At 40.9% G+C, this 17,520-nt stretch overlaps 1 protein-coding gene across 5 annotated transcripts in view; it reads left to right on the top strand.

Moving 5' to 3' along the window:
- NUP54 (nucleoporin 54) overlaps positions 1 to 17,520 on the top strand; it is a 768,463-nt gene that overhangs the window by 576,370 nt on the left and 174,573 nt on the right. For all 5 annotated transcript variants that reach the window (XM_069626313.1, XM_069626314.1, XM_069626312.1 and 2 more), the window contains one exon: positions 12,924 to 13,120. In XM_069626313.1, the coding sequence (XP_069482414.1) occupies positions 12,924 to 13,120 (197 nt within the window). The remainder of the gene's footprint in view (positions 1 to 12,923; positions 13,121 to 17,520) is intronic.

Here is a 17,520-nt window from a genome sequence, read left to right as displayed (position 1 = left end):
TGCGCTAAACACTATGTAAATAAGGGACACTGGTAGTGCAGTTGATGCTTTAATTGTAGCAGGAACAGCCGACACGTGTTTCGACACGCAGGTCGTTTTCAAGGCTGAGTAGTTAAATGCAACATTGATATTACATAACAAAAGCAAGATCCAAAATGTCACAATCACATTAAATATGAACAAATACAAACGCATTACATTGCATTAGATAATGATTTAAATAAAACCGAATAACAACACATTGTATAATAAAAAGTCGTTGTCATACCGTAAACCATGGTTGGAGAGTGGAACAAGCAGAAGCACAGGCAGTTGCAAATGATAAAACAGAACAGAAGATATACGGTAAGTAACATGCTTTAGCAATTAGCTGTCAGGTACTGTCAAGTTGGAGTGACATATTCTTTACATACAGTATCATATACTCATTTACATTGGGTCAGGGGAGACAGATATTTAGTATAGAAAGGTTTTAGGAAGTTATTATGGATTATATTTTTAAACAGCCAATTTTGCCCTTAACCTTCATTGCAGTCTATGGAAATTGCCCCAAGCCAAGATGGAGGTTCTCAGTCTAAATTCTGATTGGCTGGGGATTGTTTATAGGGAGGACAATGAACCTTCTAAACTGCCTTTCTTCGTCCTTGCCCAGCTGAGAGGTTGTGTGCCTTGTTGCTCCTGCTTAACTTTGTCAAGGGTGACAAGTTTCTAGCAGTTGAGCGGAAGATCTGAAAGTATAACAGGAGGCGTGTTTGGAGTTTGATGGAGACACAGGACAGGAGTCAGAAACTTCCATTTTTTCTGAGAAAAGAAGTTTTTAAGTCTTATTCACAAGATAAGTGCCCTTCCAGTTTTGTTGAACTTTGTAAAAAGGTTATATTTATCTAAGGGATTGAAATCGCAAATCTGTATCTAAAAAGATTGAAGCGCGTACGTTTGTTTTTATCGCTACGTGTCAATTCAAACTAGCGCGTGAGTTTTTTCCCGTTACTTTGAGCCCGCGCGTGTGTCTCTGCGCGTGAGAGTGAAGCGCGAGCGTGAACTTTGGACTCACGTTTACTGTTCGTTTACGCGAGGGTTTTTCTGCGTGATAAAATAAGCGCGTGTGTTTTTTCTCGCGATTTGGTTATTTGCGCATGTGCCTATTTATTCGTGAGTTGGACTTTAGCGCGTGTAATTTTTATCGCGTCTTGGACTTTAGCGCGAGTGCGTTTTACCTGCGAATTGAATTGTCAGCGCGTGTGCATATTTCCCGCGACTTGGAGTAAAGCGTGTGTAATTTTTTATCGCGTCTTGGCCTCCATTTGGCGTAGTTTCAACTAGTTTCAAAATGCTTGAACCAAAATCACCTTTGGCCGCTCACTGTCAATTGGAACACAAGCTGGATAATATTGCTGATTTGCGCTTTATTGGTCTGATGAAGGCGCATAAGGGGAAAAGGGGTGGCAACCTACAGTTGAAACTACGCCAAATGGAGGCAAAACTTATTTGTTTATTACGTTGTACCACACGGGGTCTAAACACAGACCACGAGATGTCTGTTTTTCTGTAATAATTTTCTTAAGAGTCACAATGGATCTTATGTTTTTCAAACAGTACTTGGAGTTGCACTACGCCGGAGCCATTCCATCATGCTCGTGGGCACTAGCACTCACTAATTTTAACCTGTTTTATTCTCATTTTGATTTATATACTTTATATGTCTTACCTTTGCAATATGTAGTTCCTTTGGTCCTCTTTTTACTACTGCAATTGTGACTTGACCCTGTCTTTCATATTTTGGCAATGATTCTAATAGCTATTTCGAGTCCGGACTATATATTTTTTGTTTAAGTATGAATTTACTCAGAAATACTGTCTGTCTATTTTTGTGCTTATTAACGAATTTCTGATTTATTATTATTCAGGTACCAGCCTCTCATTATTGTTCATCTTTGCTTTCTTCTAACATGATGTTTCTTTCGGCTTAGTTTTAACTTCACTCTCAATTCAGCTGTTTGTTTATAACTTACGTCATCAACGCAACGTCAGATACGTGCAACGCCACCAACGTCACCGCTGTGACGTCGGCTGCTTTTCTTCTACTTCTTCCTTACCCTTTTATTATTATTCAGGTACCAGCCTCTCATTATTGGTCTTCTTTGCACCCTTCCAGCATGACGGTTTTGTCGGCTTAGCTTTAACCTCACTCTTAATTCAGTTGTTTGTTTACAACTGACGTCGTCCACGCGACGCCAGATGCGTGCGACGCCACCGACGTCACCGCTGTGACGTCGGTTGCTTCTCCTTCATTTCTCTCTTACCTTTTGCTTGGACGGCTGCTTCAGGGATTTCCTCTGTAATTGTGAACGCTCGATCTAGCGAGTAAGTTTGGTTCCTTGTTGCTCATTATTAGGTAAATTGATTCTATCTAATCTGGCTGTAGTACTTAGCTACGCTGTTGATTTTCTTTAGGTTATATATTGGTTACGGCCATTACGGCACGGACTCAATTTCTGAATGTGACATCAGCGTGATACTTACAACGTCCTGTTCTTTGTGGTATGTGGACTCGAATACTCTGAATTATAATTTATACCTCTATTCAATTGTTAGAACCGCTCCCTATGCCGTGCAACTTATTTGACACTGATGATTATTTTGTACAGGGATTACCCATCATCGACTCTCTCGATATATTTGATTGGCTTGTGGTAAGCTTAGTTTATTACTTGTACTCTATTTTGTCCATTTGACACTGGCTTCTGGCCAATCTGTGGCCTTTTCCTTTGGTGCCTAATAGACCTTTATTTCACTACTTTTTCGGGTGATTTGTGCACACTATGCATGACTGAAGGCTCCGGTGTGGCTGCGTACAGTTCAAGAGGACTTCTGTTTTTGTTCCCCCATACCTGGAGTGATGTATTCACTAATTGCTAAAGCATGTTACTTACCGTATATCTTCTGTTTTGTTTTATCATTTGCAACTGCCTGTGCTTCTGCTTGTTCCACTCTCCAACCATGGTTTACGGTATGCCAACGACTTTTTATTATTCAATGTGTTGTTATTCGGTTTTATTTAAATCATTATCTAATGCAATGTGATGCGTTTGTATTTGTTCATATTTAATGTGATTGTGACATTTTGGATCTTGCTTTTGTTATGTAATATCAATGTTGCATTTAACTACTCAGCCTTGAAAACGACCTGCGTGTCGAAACATGTGTCGGCTGTTCCTGCTACAATTAAAGCATCAACTGCACTACCAGTGTCCCTTATTTACATAGTGTTTAGCGCATCTCCACCTCAAACCCTTTTTTTGTATACGACATTAATATATCACTGTTGCATTTAGAATCATATGGTAATAAGTCCAAAGGAAAAGATTATTTACAACATACAAGAGACCACAAATATTCTTAAGCAGGCAAATACTTTCGGATCCCCCCAGTCAGTCATTCAGTACAATAGGCTAAGCCAAACCCAATGGACAAAAGTCTTATATAGGATGAAGCACCTCTAGTAGGTAAACGGAAAAGTCTTTGCTCAATGTTTTAAAAGTCTTTGAAGAAAAGAAGAATCAAATGTAGGGCCACAAGCTGATTAGACTTGTGAGTGGTAGAAGATGGAAGCAACTCTACAGCAAGAGGTAAGTTATCTCTGACTTTGTACAGTACCTTTAAAAGGAAGAAAAGATGCAGCAGATGACTCCTGTTCCTGTGCAGCTCTGCGGGTCTCACTGTTCCTGGGCCTCAATCGTGGGGACAAGAGGGAGGACGTCGGAGACTACTGCAATGCACTTGGACAGTCAAAACTTGTGTTAGGCAAAGTTTGTATGCAGTACCCTTTGGGACCACTGCACATAACTAGGACTACAGGTGTAAGCAAAACCAACCTTTGGTATAAGTCTGTACTACAGTTTTGTGGTAGCATTGCTGAGCAGCCAGGCTTATATCAAGAAGGGAATGTGAGCTATAAGGATGTTACATAGAGGTCTATAATTACAAGTATTCAAACAAACTTACACTCAAGGTTTCTTGTTAAAACACTTATTAATTTATTTCACAGACAGTTCTAAAATGTTCACTAGAAGGAGGCCATCTATATCACACAAAAATATACTTCAATACTTCACACTGTCAGGTTCTGAGGCATTTAAAATTCTTTGAAGGAGAAGCAAAATGGCATTCAGAGGGTTTGAAGTAGGGGCAAAAAGGTATAGGTTAACAAAAAGATTACAGTTATTCTTAAACTGTGGAAATAATTTTGAGTTCACCAGAGAGTCAATTCAATGCAATAGGTTAGGCCAAAGTCCATGGGCTAAAGTCTTGTATAGGATAAAGCAGTTCTGGTAGTTAAACGGAAAAGGCTTTGCCAAAGTTCTCAGAAGTTTGTAAAAGAAAGATCCATATGTTGGGTCACACGCTGACTAGACCTGCAAGTTGCCAAAGTTTCAAGCACTTTCGCAGTGAGAGGTAAATTCTCTCTGCCGGGTTTTCACAGTACCTTACAATGAAGAAAAAGATGCAGCTGAAGGCTTCTGTTCCTGGCAGTTCCTGCAGATCTCGCTGTTCCTGAGCCTCAGTCGTGGGGACAAGAGGGAGGACTTCGGGGGACTCCTGCACTACGCTGGTGTTAGGCTGATTTACATGCAGTACCCTCTGGGACCACCACATACAATTAGGACTACAGGTGTAAGCAAAACCAACCTTTGGTATAATTCTGTACTACACAGTTTTTGGTAGCGAGCTGAGCAGCCAGGCTAATCTCAAGAGGGAGTGTGAGCAGTACAAGGATGTTAGACAGAGGTCTTATAATCACAGTGGTTCAAGTAGACAACTACAATTTACGTGTTATTACACTCTGCTTTCTGAGAGCCTACTGTCTTGGGTATGCCTGGTAATTCCTCTGCCCCTAGCTGTTAGAAATTAAAAACAGAACTGAAGCCAACGGGCGCTGCATGTGCTATTTATGCTGATGATGATGTTGATGGTGGCATCAACACGGTGACTCTGTATACTTTGCCCTCTGTTGTAAAAAAACTCAGAAGCAGCGAAGCTGGAGAGATCATAAGATGAGAAATACATGGGAGGAAAGGTACATCCAATCTAAAGAAGGTTACCGGGGGTAAGTAACGTGTGCTCTTTCCCGCTCTAATAGTGTGACTGGTACGATTTTGGTAGAGTACCAATTAATCTGCATGCAGGAAACCTGAGCAACCTCAAAGATTCACTTCAGCAATATATGCCTCCTTCCAGACATTAGCACTGAAGGGTGCGAAAGGGCGTCCTAGCAGAGGGCTCTTAATATGCATCGATTCCTCACTTAATTGGGTAGGCGAGGTCATTGACACAGGCTCCAAATATGTACAGGAATTGCACATAGGTAAGGGTACAGAATATTTTAATGTTTTATTCAATATTTTCTACCAGTCAAAAGAAATGATGTCTTGTTGATACAAAAACATATTGCTTTAGTCAAGAATATAATTTATACGAGGGGTGCACATTCTCCTTGCAGGGGATTTTAATTTACAATTCGCTCAGCTAGAGATCTTGTATGATGTATTGGGCAAGCACTCATTTTGGGATATACCAGACACAATTTGATGCAAAAAGTTCTAAAAGGACATTTAAACTAGATTTAGTGGTGGCACGAACTCTGTATAAATGTATAACTTGGTACTTGTATTGGGAGAGTAAATGACCCGCCAGCAAGACCGGCATTTGTGGCTGGAAATAAGCACGCTTATATAGATTGCTGACCTACAGCGATCAGAGACTGGCATCTAGTGACATCATTTCAGGTCCTCAACCGCATGGAATGTGTCCACAGTTCTCTTTGCCTAATACTACGCTGTGATGGTTGGTTAGAAACCACCCTCATAGAGACTGGCTTGAATACTAACATAGAAATCACTGGGCACACCAGACACATGATCAAATGGGCAGAACTCGATGGGCGTAATATACGAACATATCTGCTCGAACATCCTACCTTTTTTGGAACAACTCCTTGGTTATGATAGCTTAAGCAATATCAAAAGTATTCAAAGTTACAAAGAGATTGTAATAGGCACTAACCCTATGGTAACAAGAACTAGGACGTTAGTATGGTTCTAATACTGTTAAGCACTCAGTGGCTCAACAATGAATGCTATGATGTGAGGAAAAAGACACTCCTATCTGAGGTAAAGAACCCACAGAGAAAACGTCACCAAATTAAGGCCGCAGGATAAGGATCCACCAAATAATAAAAGAGAGGACTTTTGAGGTAGAAAAGTGGAAGGAATTAACTGATGCCACCTTGAGTAAAGCAAGCTCTGCTTTTTGGAAATTGGTCATGAAGGGTTTTGAGGAAACCCGGAATATCATTAAAGGAAATATTAACGTGTACGCCTGGTCTAGACACTTCATAAAACTATATATTGAATGAAGATTTTTTTATGGGTACATGGAGAGATAACCCTATGATAATGGTACAAAATAGATAATGGTACAATATAATGTGCGCCCTGATCCCTGCGGGCTTCGGCGCATTATACATTTATAAATAAAATGAAAATACATTTTAAAAATAACTGAACCTGCCAAAAAGTACTCTGAATGTTACCTTACATATGGAAACCAATCAGAAAGGCATAGTAGATGTAACAAACAAACCAGTGCTATAGGGGGTGAGATTGTGGTCCTCTCTGAATCTGGGAAAATATAGCAATGCCCTTCAGGATCTATTGTCACACGGAGGGGCTCACCCATGGTGTGAACTCAAGTCAACCTGGTCTTCTTTGGGACATTTACATATATAGTTAAATACCCAGGACATGATGGGAAACGCTGAAGCCTCTGCTAAAAAAAAAAGCACTTTACTACAAGTGAGAGCAATGACCTATTGCAACCACTCAGACTTTAGCCACGACATATTGGGCTTAAAAAAAAAAGGTTCAGTTGCAAAAGGTACCTTGATGAGGCTAGGCCATCATTTGCGAGATCACTTTTTATATAAGATTCCGTTTAGGTACCCTCCCCCCTAGCTAGCACATTATATTCTTGGAAGGTGGACAATGCTAATGCTTGTCTTGGATGTTGAAAGAGCAAGGAAACAATTGAATATTATTTTTCTCTGCCCAGGGTATACGCAGTTTAGATCTACATATCTGAAACCCTTTTTGAGAGCACTTTCGATATGCGTGACTGCTCTGCCGCTCTCCAAATCTAAATTACAGCATAACCTTTGCATTAACTACTTTGTGCATAGAGCATGGTTAATACGGAAGAAATTCTACTGCATCTGCATAGATGAAATTATTGAAGTTTTTTTTTATAGAAAGGTTATCTTGCAATTTTAATTTCTTGTACGATTTTTAAGAATTGTTTTTGATTATTGGCTGTATGACATTGTTTGAATAAAACTATTATGATGAATACCTCTTTCATTGTCTTCAACAGATATCATATTTCTAGGAACATAAGGAACATTTTGTAAAACATAAATTAGATGTTTTATTATGTATAAGTTGTTTTTGATGTATATAGATTTGAGGATCAGAGGCTTTCCCAATCCATTCCCCTGTCAATAAAACAATTAAGGAAGAAAGCAGGTTTCCCGCAAGGACTTTGGGCTCACTCTACCATGACCAAGGGACATCATTGGACTTTTAAATTCATATCCCTTTCTCATTAGACATTGGAACCATATTGTAGGGAAACTGCATCTAGTTAAACCAAAGATTTAGAGCTAATAGTCCTCTTTTTTTAGGGGGCTGTGTGGCAGAGGACAATCGATAAACATGTGTATACAAAATGCCACAAGAACAGCTACCCACCTACACACGTACTAGGTATGTTAGGTTGCAAAAAGTGTCATCTTTACTGTCAGCCAATCTATACAGGCAGGAAAATAGAGACATACCTATTTTAATTCATAAATACAAAAACACTCAAACATTTATATTAAAAAGAGACAAAACGCATGGTTAACAAATAGTGTTCCATAAAAAACATTCAGCGAAGGTCAATTGTTTAAACCAGCACAAACCATTTTCCTAAACTAAACGCAACCATCTTGATGTGATGGGGTCGTGAAGTTAGTAAGGGTGTGAGGTAAACATTTTACTATTGCATAAATCCTCGACCAAAGTGTGCTTGTCCTTCACTCTGTCGACACAGAAAAATGTGTTTCTGGGTTCTGGCAGTTGTGATTGAAAAACGTCTGTAGCCAAAATAATATGCTATGAGACGTCTGCTGGACCCGTCCTCAGGACGTTGTATAGTAGCACCATAAATGGATGTTGAGAGATGGCCCATCAATTGTTAGCCTTCACTTATAAACAGTCTAAAAACCAAAACGAAAAAGCGTATTGGTAAAATGATAAAAAACGAATTAGGACTGTTATATCTCTATTGGGATGCACATGCAACCATTTTCACTGACCTTTCAATTGCTTTACAGATGTGTGGGGCTTCGTGTAGGCAAAGATATGAGGGCGTTTTCCAATTGCCCAAAATGTCAGTCCTCACAGTTGTCAAACTGGAAGAATAAAGAAACCACAAATGTTTGTGTTAACAATTTATGGCTGTCAACTTGTGTCCATTCAGAGTCACTTAATCTGTTTTATTCAAAAAAATAAATGAATGTTATGACCATGGCATCATTATTATGGTCAAACCTCTGTCTGTTTCTTTTCAAAACAGAAGGACAAACCTAAATGTGGGAATGACTTACAAGATTATTTGTCATCATCTCAATTTCATGTGAAACCCAACAGCTAGTATCAAGCATTGTATTTATTCTGATCACCCACAGTTGTTTCAGTTTAAAGTAACGCATCCTTTTACAATTGCAACCCCCAATGCCTTTAAAAAAAAAAACTCGGTACCTGTGAGTGAAGATTGAGTTGCTTTCGCGGTTTTTCCGACGGCAAACAGTGCAGAATTCTGCATAAATTCGCAAGATGTTTCGCGATATGGTAGTAGCCCAATCTATGAATGTAAATATAATTTTTTACGTTAGTAGCCCGAAATTGCTTCCTAAGGATTGTTGATGTAATCTACGTAAGTGTTCCCTATAAATCCCACCGCACGCTTACCTTTGTGATCGTGTTTGTTGTTCCCTCGTCTTCGCGTTCTATGCTGGATGTAACAGCGTACACCTGCAATTGCCGAGTTTAATAATGATTTTATGCGCAAACTAGACCTGTATGAAATAAAGGCAGTGAGGATCATTGCGCCCGCCATCTTGAAGTAAAAAATACACTATGAGGGCGGTGGATCTATTAACTGCACTGATGGTGAAATACCAAAAATGGTATGGTTCTAATATACTACAGGAAAGGGCAAAAGGGAACGTGCGGGTCAGTTAGAAGGGACACCAAGACTGGGTCGTAGTGGGCTCGACATGTGAGTTAGATCATATGACTTGCATCATGTGTTTGACTCCACAAACCTTTGTGATGAGGCTTATATGGCATTATTCCAAGTCATGTCAATTGGGTGGGATGCTGGATACTAGTTGGAGGTACAGGGGAAGGATTTTTTAATGGAGAAAGAGAAATAATTTGTGAAGGAACAATCTCCATTCGATCCCAACATTGAGACCGGCCTGAACAGTAATGAGATCGTAGATCCATTTTTGTTCTAGTTGTCTTAGCTTGCGATCTCGATCACCTCCTCAAGGGTGTGCTGGCACTGTCTGAATTATGAACCACTCAATATCTTCTTCGGTGTGCTTTGCCTTTACAAAGTGGGCCACTAATGGTTTTTCCGGCACAGAATTTTAAACACACGAACGGTGTTCACAAATGCTTGATTGGTCTCTGTCTTGCCAATATATATATTAACCCACATGGGCAGGTGATGCCGTAAATAGACCAAGGTGTATTGCAATTTGTAAAGTTTTTTAAATGCCACGTACAACCTTTCACATTTACAGTTTTAAAATTTTTTGTCAGGCGGCACACTGAACAGTGCCCACATTTAAAATGTCCACTCACTGGTGGCAGATGCCATAATGTTGTCTGTTTCATGCTTGAAGATGGTTTTGAAACTTTATACGTATGTACCAATTTATCGCGTAGATTGGACATACGTTTAAATGCAAAACGTGTTTTTTGCAAAATGAAATCATCAGTTTGTATCAAAGGCCAGTTCTTCAATATGCATCGGCAAAGGTCATTGCTAATAGGGGAAAAGGTGGAGACGCATGTGATTTTGTCTTCTTGTACTCTGCATTGTTTCTCCAAACACTGTTCTCTGTTAGTGTTACGTGCCCTTTTCATCAATCTTCGGATGATGTGTAGTCTTAAGGACAGATTGCTATTGCTATCAAAATCTTCCTTCGTGGAACAATTGCGTCTAATACGCAAAAATTGGCCGAAATAGATCTACAATCTCAATACTGTTCAGGCCGGTCTCAATGTTGGGATCAAATGGAGTTTGTTCCTTCACAATGATTTCTCTTTCTCCATTAAAAAATCCTTCCCCTGTACCTCCAACTAGTATCCAGCATACCACCTAATTGGCATGACTTAGAGTAATGCCATATAAGCCTCATCACATAGGTTTGTGGAGTCAAACACATGATGCAAGTCATAAGATCTAACTTACATGTCGAGCCCACTAAGACCCAGTCTTGGTGTCCCTTTGAACTGACCTGCACGTTCCTGTAGTATATTAGAACTATACCATTTGTGGTATTTCAGGAATTTCACCATCAGTGCAGTTAATAGATCCACCGCCCTCCTAGTGTTTTGGAATAAAAAGAGATCTGATCAACAAACATTAGTGATGATTTATTAGCATTACAAATTCCAATAAATAAACATGAGACATCCATCAGAAGAGCAAATATTCATTTAAGTCAGAACTGCATAGTAATGAATAGTGGGAACCACTGGAATATAAAATCCCGCCTCATTTGGAAAAGTAGATGCATTACATAGAAGTTTCAATTTGTGGACGGCATTTGTTACTTCAAGATGGCGGGCGCAATGATCCTCACTGCCTTTATTACATACAGGTCTAGTTTGTGCATAAAATCATTATTAAACTCAGCAATTGCAGGTGTACGTTGTTAATCCAGCATAGAGCGTGAAGACAAGGGCACAACAAACACGATCACAAAGGTAAGCGTGCGGTGGGATTTATAGGGAACACTTACATAGATTATGTCAACAGTCTTTAGGAACCAATTTCGGGCTAGTAACGTAAACATTTATATTTACATTCATAGATTGGGCTACTAGCATATCGCGAAACATCTTGCGAATTTATGTAGAATTCGGCACGGTTTGCCGTCAGAAAAACCGTGAAAGCAACTCAATCTTCACTCACAGGTACCGAGTGATTTAATTAAAAGCCATTGGGGGTTGCAATTGTAAAAGGATGCATTACTTTAAACTGAAACAACTGTGGGTGATGAGAATAAATGCAATTCCTGATACTAGCTGTTGGGTTTCACGTGAAATTGGGATAACAATCTTGTAGGTCATTCCCAAATTAGTGTTTGTCCTCCCGTTTTGAAAAGAAACAGGTTTGACCATAATAATGATGCCATGGTCATAACATTCATTTATTTTTTTGAGTAAAACAGATTAAGTGACTTTGAATGGACACAAGTTGACGGCCACAAATTGCTAACACAAACATTTGTGGTTTGTTTATTCTTCCAGTTTGACAACTGTGAGGACTGACATTTTGGGCAATTGGAAAACGCCCTCATATCTTTCCCTTCACGAAGCCCCACACGTCTGTAAAGCAATTGAAAGGTTAGTGAAAATGGTTGCATGTGTATCTCAATAGAGATATAACACTCCTAATTCGGTTTTTATCATTTTACCAATACGCTTTTTCGTTTTGGTTTTTAGACTGTTTATAAGTGAAGGCTAACAATTGACCGGACATCTCTCAACATCCATTTTTGGTGCTACTATACAACGTCCTGAAGACGGGTCCGGCAGACGTCACATAGCATATTATTTTGGCTACAGACTTTTTTCAATCACTACTGCCAGAACCCAGAAACACATTTTTCTGTGTCTACAAAGTCAAGGACAAGCACACTTTGAGTCGAGGATATATGCAATAGTAAAATGTTTACCTCACACCCTTACTAACTTCACAACCCCATCACATCAAGATGGTTGTGTTTAGTTTAGGAAAATGGTTTGTGTTGGTTTAAACAATTGACCTTCGCTGAATGTTTTTTATGGAACACTATTTGTGAACCATGCGTTTTGTCTCTTTTTAATATAAATGTTTTTGAGTGTTTTTGTATTTATGGATTAAAATATGTATATCTCTATTTTTCTGCCTGTATAGATTTACTGACCGTAAAGATGACACTTTTTGCAACCTAACATACCTAGTACGTGTGTAGGTGGGTAGCTGTTCTTGTGGCATTTTGTATACAAAGGGAAACTGCATCTTTCAGCCATGAAGTGCTTTGCAACCTGGGTACCTTAAGCCAGTACTATATATGTGGTCTCTTCCACCGACTGTATTTTAACTATTTTATAGTCTGGTCCAAGCCAGTTGAGGAGTGCAAGCACCAAGACCTGAGAAGTTAAAAATGACTTTCATGGTCATTCAGGTTATTTGTCCTTGTGCGGCCATCCTGCATCTCAAATAGGTATATACTGTTGTACAACTCCAATGCTTTCTAAACGTGACAGCGTCTCTTTAGTCTGCTTTTTCCAAAAATCCTGCAGATGCAAAATCCTGCAGATGCAGGTTGTCTGACCCCCAGATGTAAAGAGAAAGGGCTGAGAAAACCTGACTACAATTTTCCACGTTTCAAGCAAGCTGTACATCGTTTCTAAATAGTGCAGTTTACATTTCTGTTTCTGCCCTATGCCATCCTTTTCATTGTAGATATGACTTCTTTAGTTTTCTTTAACACATTCACAGAGTAAAATGTGTAAATATGTACATTTTGTAAATTTCAGGACAGAGGTGGTCATTTATGTAGTTGAACGCTCTCCAAATGGTACTTCAAGAAGAGTTCCATCCACAACGCTGCACAGTTACTTTGAACAAGCCAATATAAAGAATACACTGCAGCAGATAGGAGTCACAGCTACTATGGCTAGAACTGAACTCTCTCCAGCACAGATTAAACAGCTCCTGCAGAATCCACCTGCTGGTATGTACAGCACGACGTGCTGAGACTCTGAATAGCATTTTCTGATGGATATGTCTGTAAGGCATGTTTACAATATCTTCCATTTATAGTTTTGCCATGTTTGTGGGTTTTTTGTGTGCTATTATGCAGTTACAAATGTTCCCTTCTATCACGACAATGCAATTCTAAATCGACATTGGGACGACTGCCTGGTCTGGCTTTGTGGAGTTAATGTATGGTGACCATGGAATGCTCTCTAAACATTGTCATTTTATGGGGGGTACTAAACCAATAAGTAGGGGTCATGCCCATTTAATTTGGCTTGACAAACTGGTTAAAAGGCAACTGCTGTTTGCTTTAATGCAAATAAACTATTGACTTCTGATTGGGTATAAATATTTGCAATCAAGATCCCATCAGTGATTGTATAAATGAAGCTAAAAATAAACTCCAATCCCCCTCGAACCCTCCCACCAATCTCTCCTCCCCCCACAACCCAAACGAAAAATTGTTGAAGTTGCTTGCATTACTCCATCACCAATGACCATCAATTACAATGTAAGATTTAAGCACTTTTATTACGTAACCAACAGAATCCTGTCTTTTCAGTATATGTATTGGACTGTTATTTATTTGCACAATATAATTATACTTTTTTTTATTATGTAACACCTCCCTGGTGGGGAAGTCTGGGCCAGATTGGCCAGGGGCAGCAGACCAACCAGACAATGGGGAGAGGGTAAAAATAAGCCAGAGGAAGCAGCAAGGTGTGGGTTGTTCGGATGAGGTCAATGGGGGAGGAGGTGGCGGACCAAGAAACAAGCAGGAGGAAGGATGGTTCAGTGTATTGTAGAGAAGATTATAGGAGCAGGTGAGGGATTGCAAGAGGTACTTTTATTTCAGTGTGTGTGTGTAAGGGTGGAGAGTGTGCTTAAAATAATGAGTGTAATGCGTGAATGTGAAGTGCTTGTGAGGGTGAAAGAACAAAGCTTTAGCAGTAGAGGAGTTGATAGCGTAGAGGATGAAGCAGTAGTAGAGGAGTAGTGTTAACATCAAACGATAGAATCAAGACCTGAAAGAAGTGAGAAACATCGGAGGGACAGAAGAGGAAGACTCGAAGCATAGAGAAGGTGAGCAGAGTTGTAGGGAGGAGAGTAGCAAGGAAGGAACATCAGGGAGTGTGATAGAAAGGAGCATTTGGGTATGATCGGAAAGAGACCAAATTGGGTAGTGTTTCTGACAGGCAAAATCCAATATCCCTTTGTAGATAACGGAACAACTGGATAGTGTAGGGTCAGTCTAGGATATCTCTGAGGGAGGTTAGATAGACGAGGCATGTTGCCTTTAGGTCTTCACCTCTAGTATAAGTCAGAATCTAGACAGTAGGGGGTCAATATTCTGTATATTCTAATCTAGGGAGTAGGGATGACTGGGATAGGAAGAATGTGGTGCTTTCTAGAAGACTGAGACCAGCAGGACGGCCCTAGGACTATGAAAGAGCAAATAAAAACCCTTGAACGGTCTCTGAGACTGGCGTATTTATCGAGTCCTCTTTGACAATGGCCTGTGTCAATACAGTCTTCGGTGCAGGGAGTTTACTTAGCCGGCTTATGGCTATTTTCCTTGTGTATTCCTTTGCACTCATTATGTTAATCTGCATTATTGTTGTTTTCATGTTTTTCGCCAGAATACATGCATCTGTAAAGCTCAGTTTATCAGACTGACAGACTCCAGATAATCTACATGGGTTGTTAAGGACTGAAACAATCCAAACATTCCCCTATATTGGATGACAAATTAGTGTTGAGTACTAAACTAATTTGCCATATATTTGTGGTGCATAACCAACTTATTTAGCTACCATTTCCAAATTTTGCAGCTCATTGGGCGAATATTGGTTCATTGCCAGCGTAATCAAGTTGTAATTTTGTTGATTTATACTGTGCCCCACTACCAGCTGCTACCACCCAAGGACTGCCTCGAGGCGCTCACTAGCTCTGCAAGAGAAGAAGGTAGGTTGTGTTAGTAAGGATAGGATGGGTTCAGAACCAGGAGGAACCCTCTGGCATCTAGGCGCTAGTTTTAGTCAGTGGGAAGTGACAATCTACAAAGTACAAGATCACACATATAGTTAAAACATGCGAGAGGTCTTGAAGTCATGATCTGGCAGAGCAGCCTCCTCGTGGTGCGTGGGGCTACAGCAGGAATACAGATAACATAGACGCCCAATAAATACGTGCACAGTCTGGGAAAGCCGTGCATCATAGTACCAAGGGGTGGGGGGAGCTACACCAGGAATGCAGATAGACACAATAAGGTAGGTGCACAGTCGGGAAAACAGCACCTTATGGTACAGCGTGGGCTACATCAGCAATGCAGACACACAATAAGGTAGGTGCACAGTCTGGGAATGGCGCGTGTGGGTTGGCGGAGGTTGGCGGAGGTTTGCGGAGGGGAGAGCCTATATCAGGAATGCAGATATGCGGTAGTGTATGTTATAGACAAGTTAAATTATGTTTCAATTTCAGGTACAGTATAGGGCTGCAAGTCAACGTGGGTGTGTTGCGAACAGGTTGGAATACATAAACAGCAGAGGCTGGTGGTCACTATGATGTGGACAGGATCCAGCATCAAGAACAAATATAGCAAACTGTGATGACCATATATAGCAATAATGTGGATCGAATCAAGTAATGGATTGCAGAGCCGAAGGGCCTCACGCAGTGCGATGAATTTTGATGCTCCAGTTTGCAGGGTTTTTCTAACACTTGCAGTGTAATTCTAGAAGAGAATGTCAGCCCCTGGGGAGCCACTGGCATTGAGGGAAGAGAGGTTAAGATGGTGAGTGTATTGGTAGTAGTTTGTGCCAGAGAAATGAGGACAAGCAAAGATGTAGATCCGGGGAGTAAGAGTTGTGGAACTGCGCCAACCGATAATAGCGAGGGATGGTTATAGTGGAGGAGGGAAGGGGGGGTGGTAGTTGGGCAATCGGTTATTATGACAGTTACTTTGAAGTGCGTCTTTAGTTGCAGATTGATGGTACCGTCCCCCATTCATGGTTGTACCAAATATTATTATGTAGTTATCAGCCTACTGATGGCTACATTTTTACAAGTCTAATCAATGACGATCGATCAACAGAGCACACTCAAGCCAAGTATATATTACAAATGAAATGTAATAACATTGTTAGGATTGGTGGGGATAACTCTGACGAGTCTGAGAATCACATTAGAACTGACAAGGGTAGGGGCTCTGTTGCGCTGAAACCAAGATGGATGCGTGAGTTTTTGCTCCGACAGGCTGTCGCACTCGCATGGCACAAACTGAACATCCTTGTGCACTATCGGCCATTAAACTTGGAACAGCTGGCTGTCCTCATCTCCGTCCTGAGGCTTTGTTCTGGGGCGCAAGGGCTCTTCCCAGGGCAGCCTGAACTCTTTGCTCATGCGGCCTTGCCCGTGCTCTCCGGTCTGCTTCTCGGACCAGTGTCATGCCCGATCCTCGGAGCATGCAGATCACGCCGTGAGGGACTGGCCTGGAGGCTCTGTCTGCGCCCCACTGAGCTTACCGAGCCGTGCTGGTTCCTGGCCACTTCACCCGGAATTGTACTCTCGCACCACTGGTGTGAAACGATTGGTGGTGGTGGTGCATCTGGGGAGCCAGCTGTGTGAGGGCGGAGCACAATACCATGGACCCTGCTTCACTCCCCCATCATATATGCACGGCGGCTCCTGCCTATTAGGTGCCTATTAGGGAGAATTCTCAGAAATGTGCTAATTCCCTCTAACTTGGAGACCCCCAGCAACTTTGCTCGATTTTGAGGACTTGATCTTTTTACCTGGAGAAAGTGAGACACCCTGTTCATCCACCTCCCCCCCCCCACTACCACCACCCTCCGCCCCCGCTCTCATGTATTTCAATGTGATTTTGTACACTGTTTCTTTTTGGTTGTGGAGTCTGACAAACTCCATAGGCATCATCTTTTACATTGTGTTACACAGCCCTTCAGTGCAGTGACACAGGAAAGTCTTTCAGATTTACCAAAGGTTTAAATACCTTCTCTTGGTGAAACTGTTTCCAAGAGCAGTAAAGTGAAATTGACTTTACTTACATTTTGTACCTTTCTATACCCAGCACACACCATCTTACAATAGGGTGCTGGAGGGGTTACTTATTATCCCCTTTGTCTAGCTTCTCATGTAACATTTTTGTGTTACCCTTTCCTCAATGAATGGCTGGTGGCAATGGTTTACTTTAAACTACCGTGGTGTACATTTGCTGCGGGCTGTGTTCGCAGCTCAGTAAAGCACCCAAGGGTGCCATTTTTGTCAAACTTACGAGGTGATTCCCCGCCCAGCAGCCGGTGCTCCACCATCATCTGGCGGTCTGTGCGCTACTGAACTGGTGACTGGCTCCTC

This window comes from Ambystoma mexicanum, chromosome 6p (genome assembly GCF_040938575.1).
Source record: "Ambystoma mexicanum isolate Mex_15411 chromosome 6p, UKY_AmexF1_1, whole genome shotgun sequence".
In the NCBI taxonomy this organism is placed as follows: Eukaryota; Metazoa; Chordata; class Amphibia; order Caudata; family Ambystomatidae; genus Ambystoma; species Ambystoma mexicanum.
Note: the sequence above shows the minus strand (reverse complement) of the source record. Positions and strands in the feature narration are given on the sequence as shown.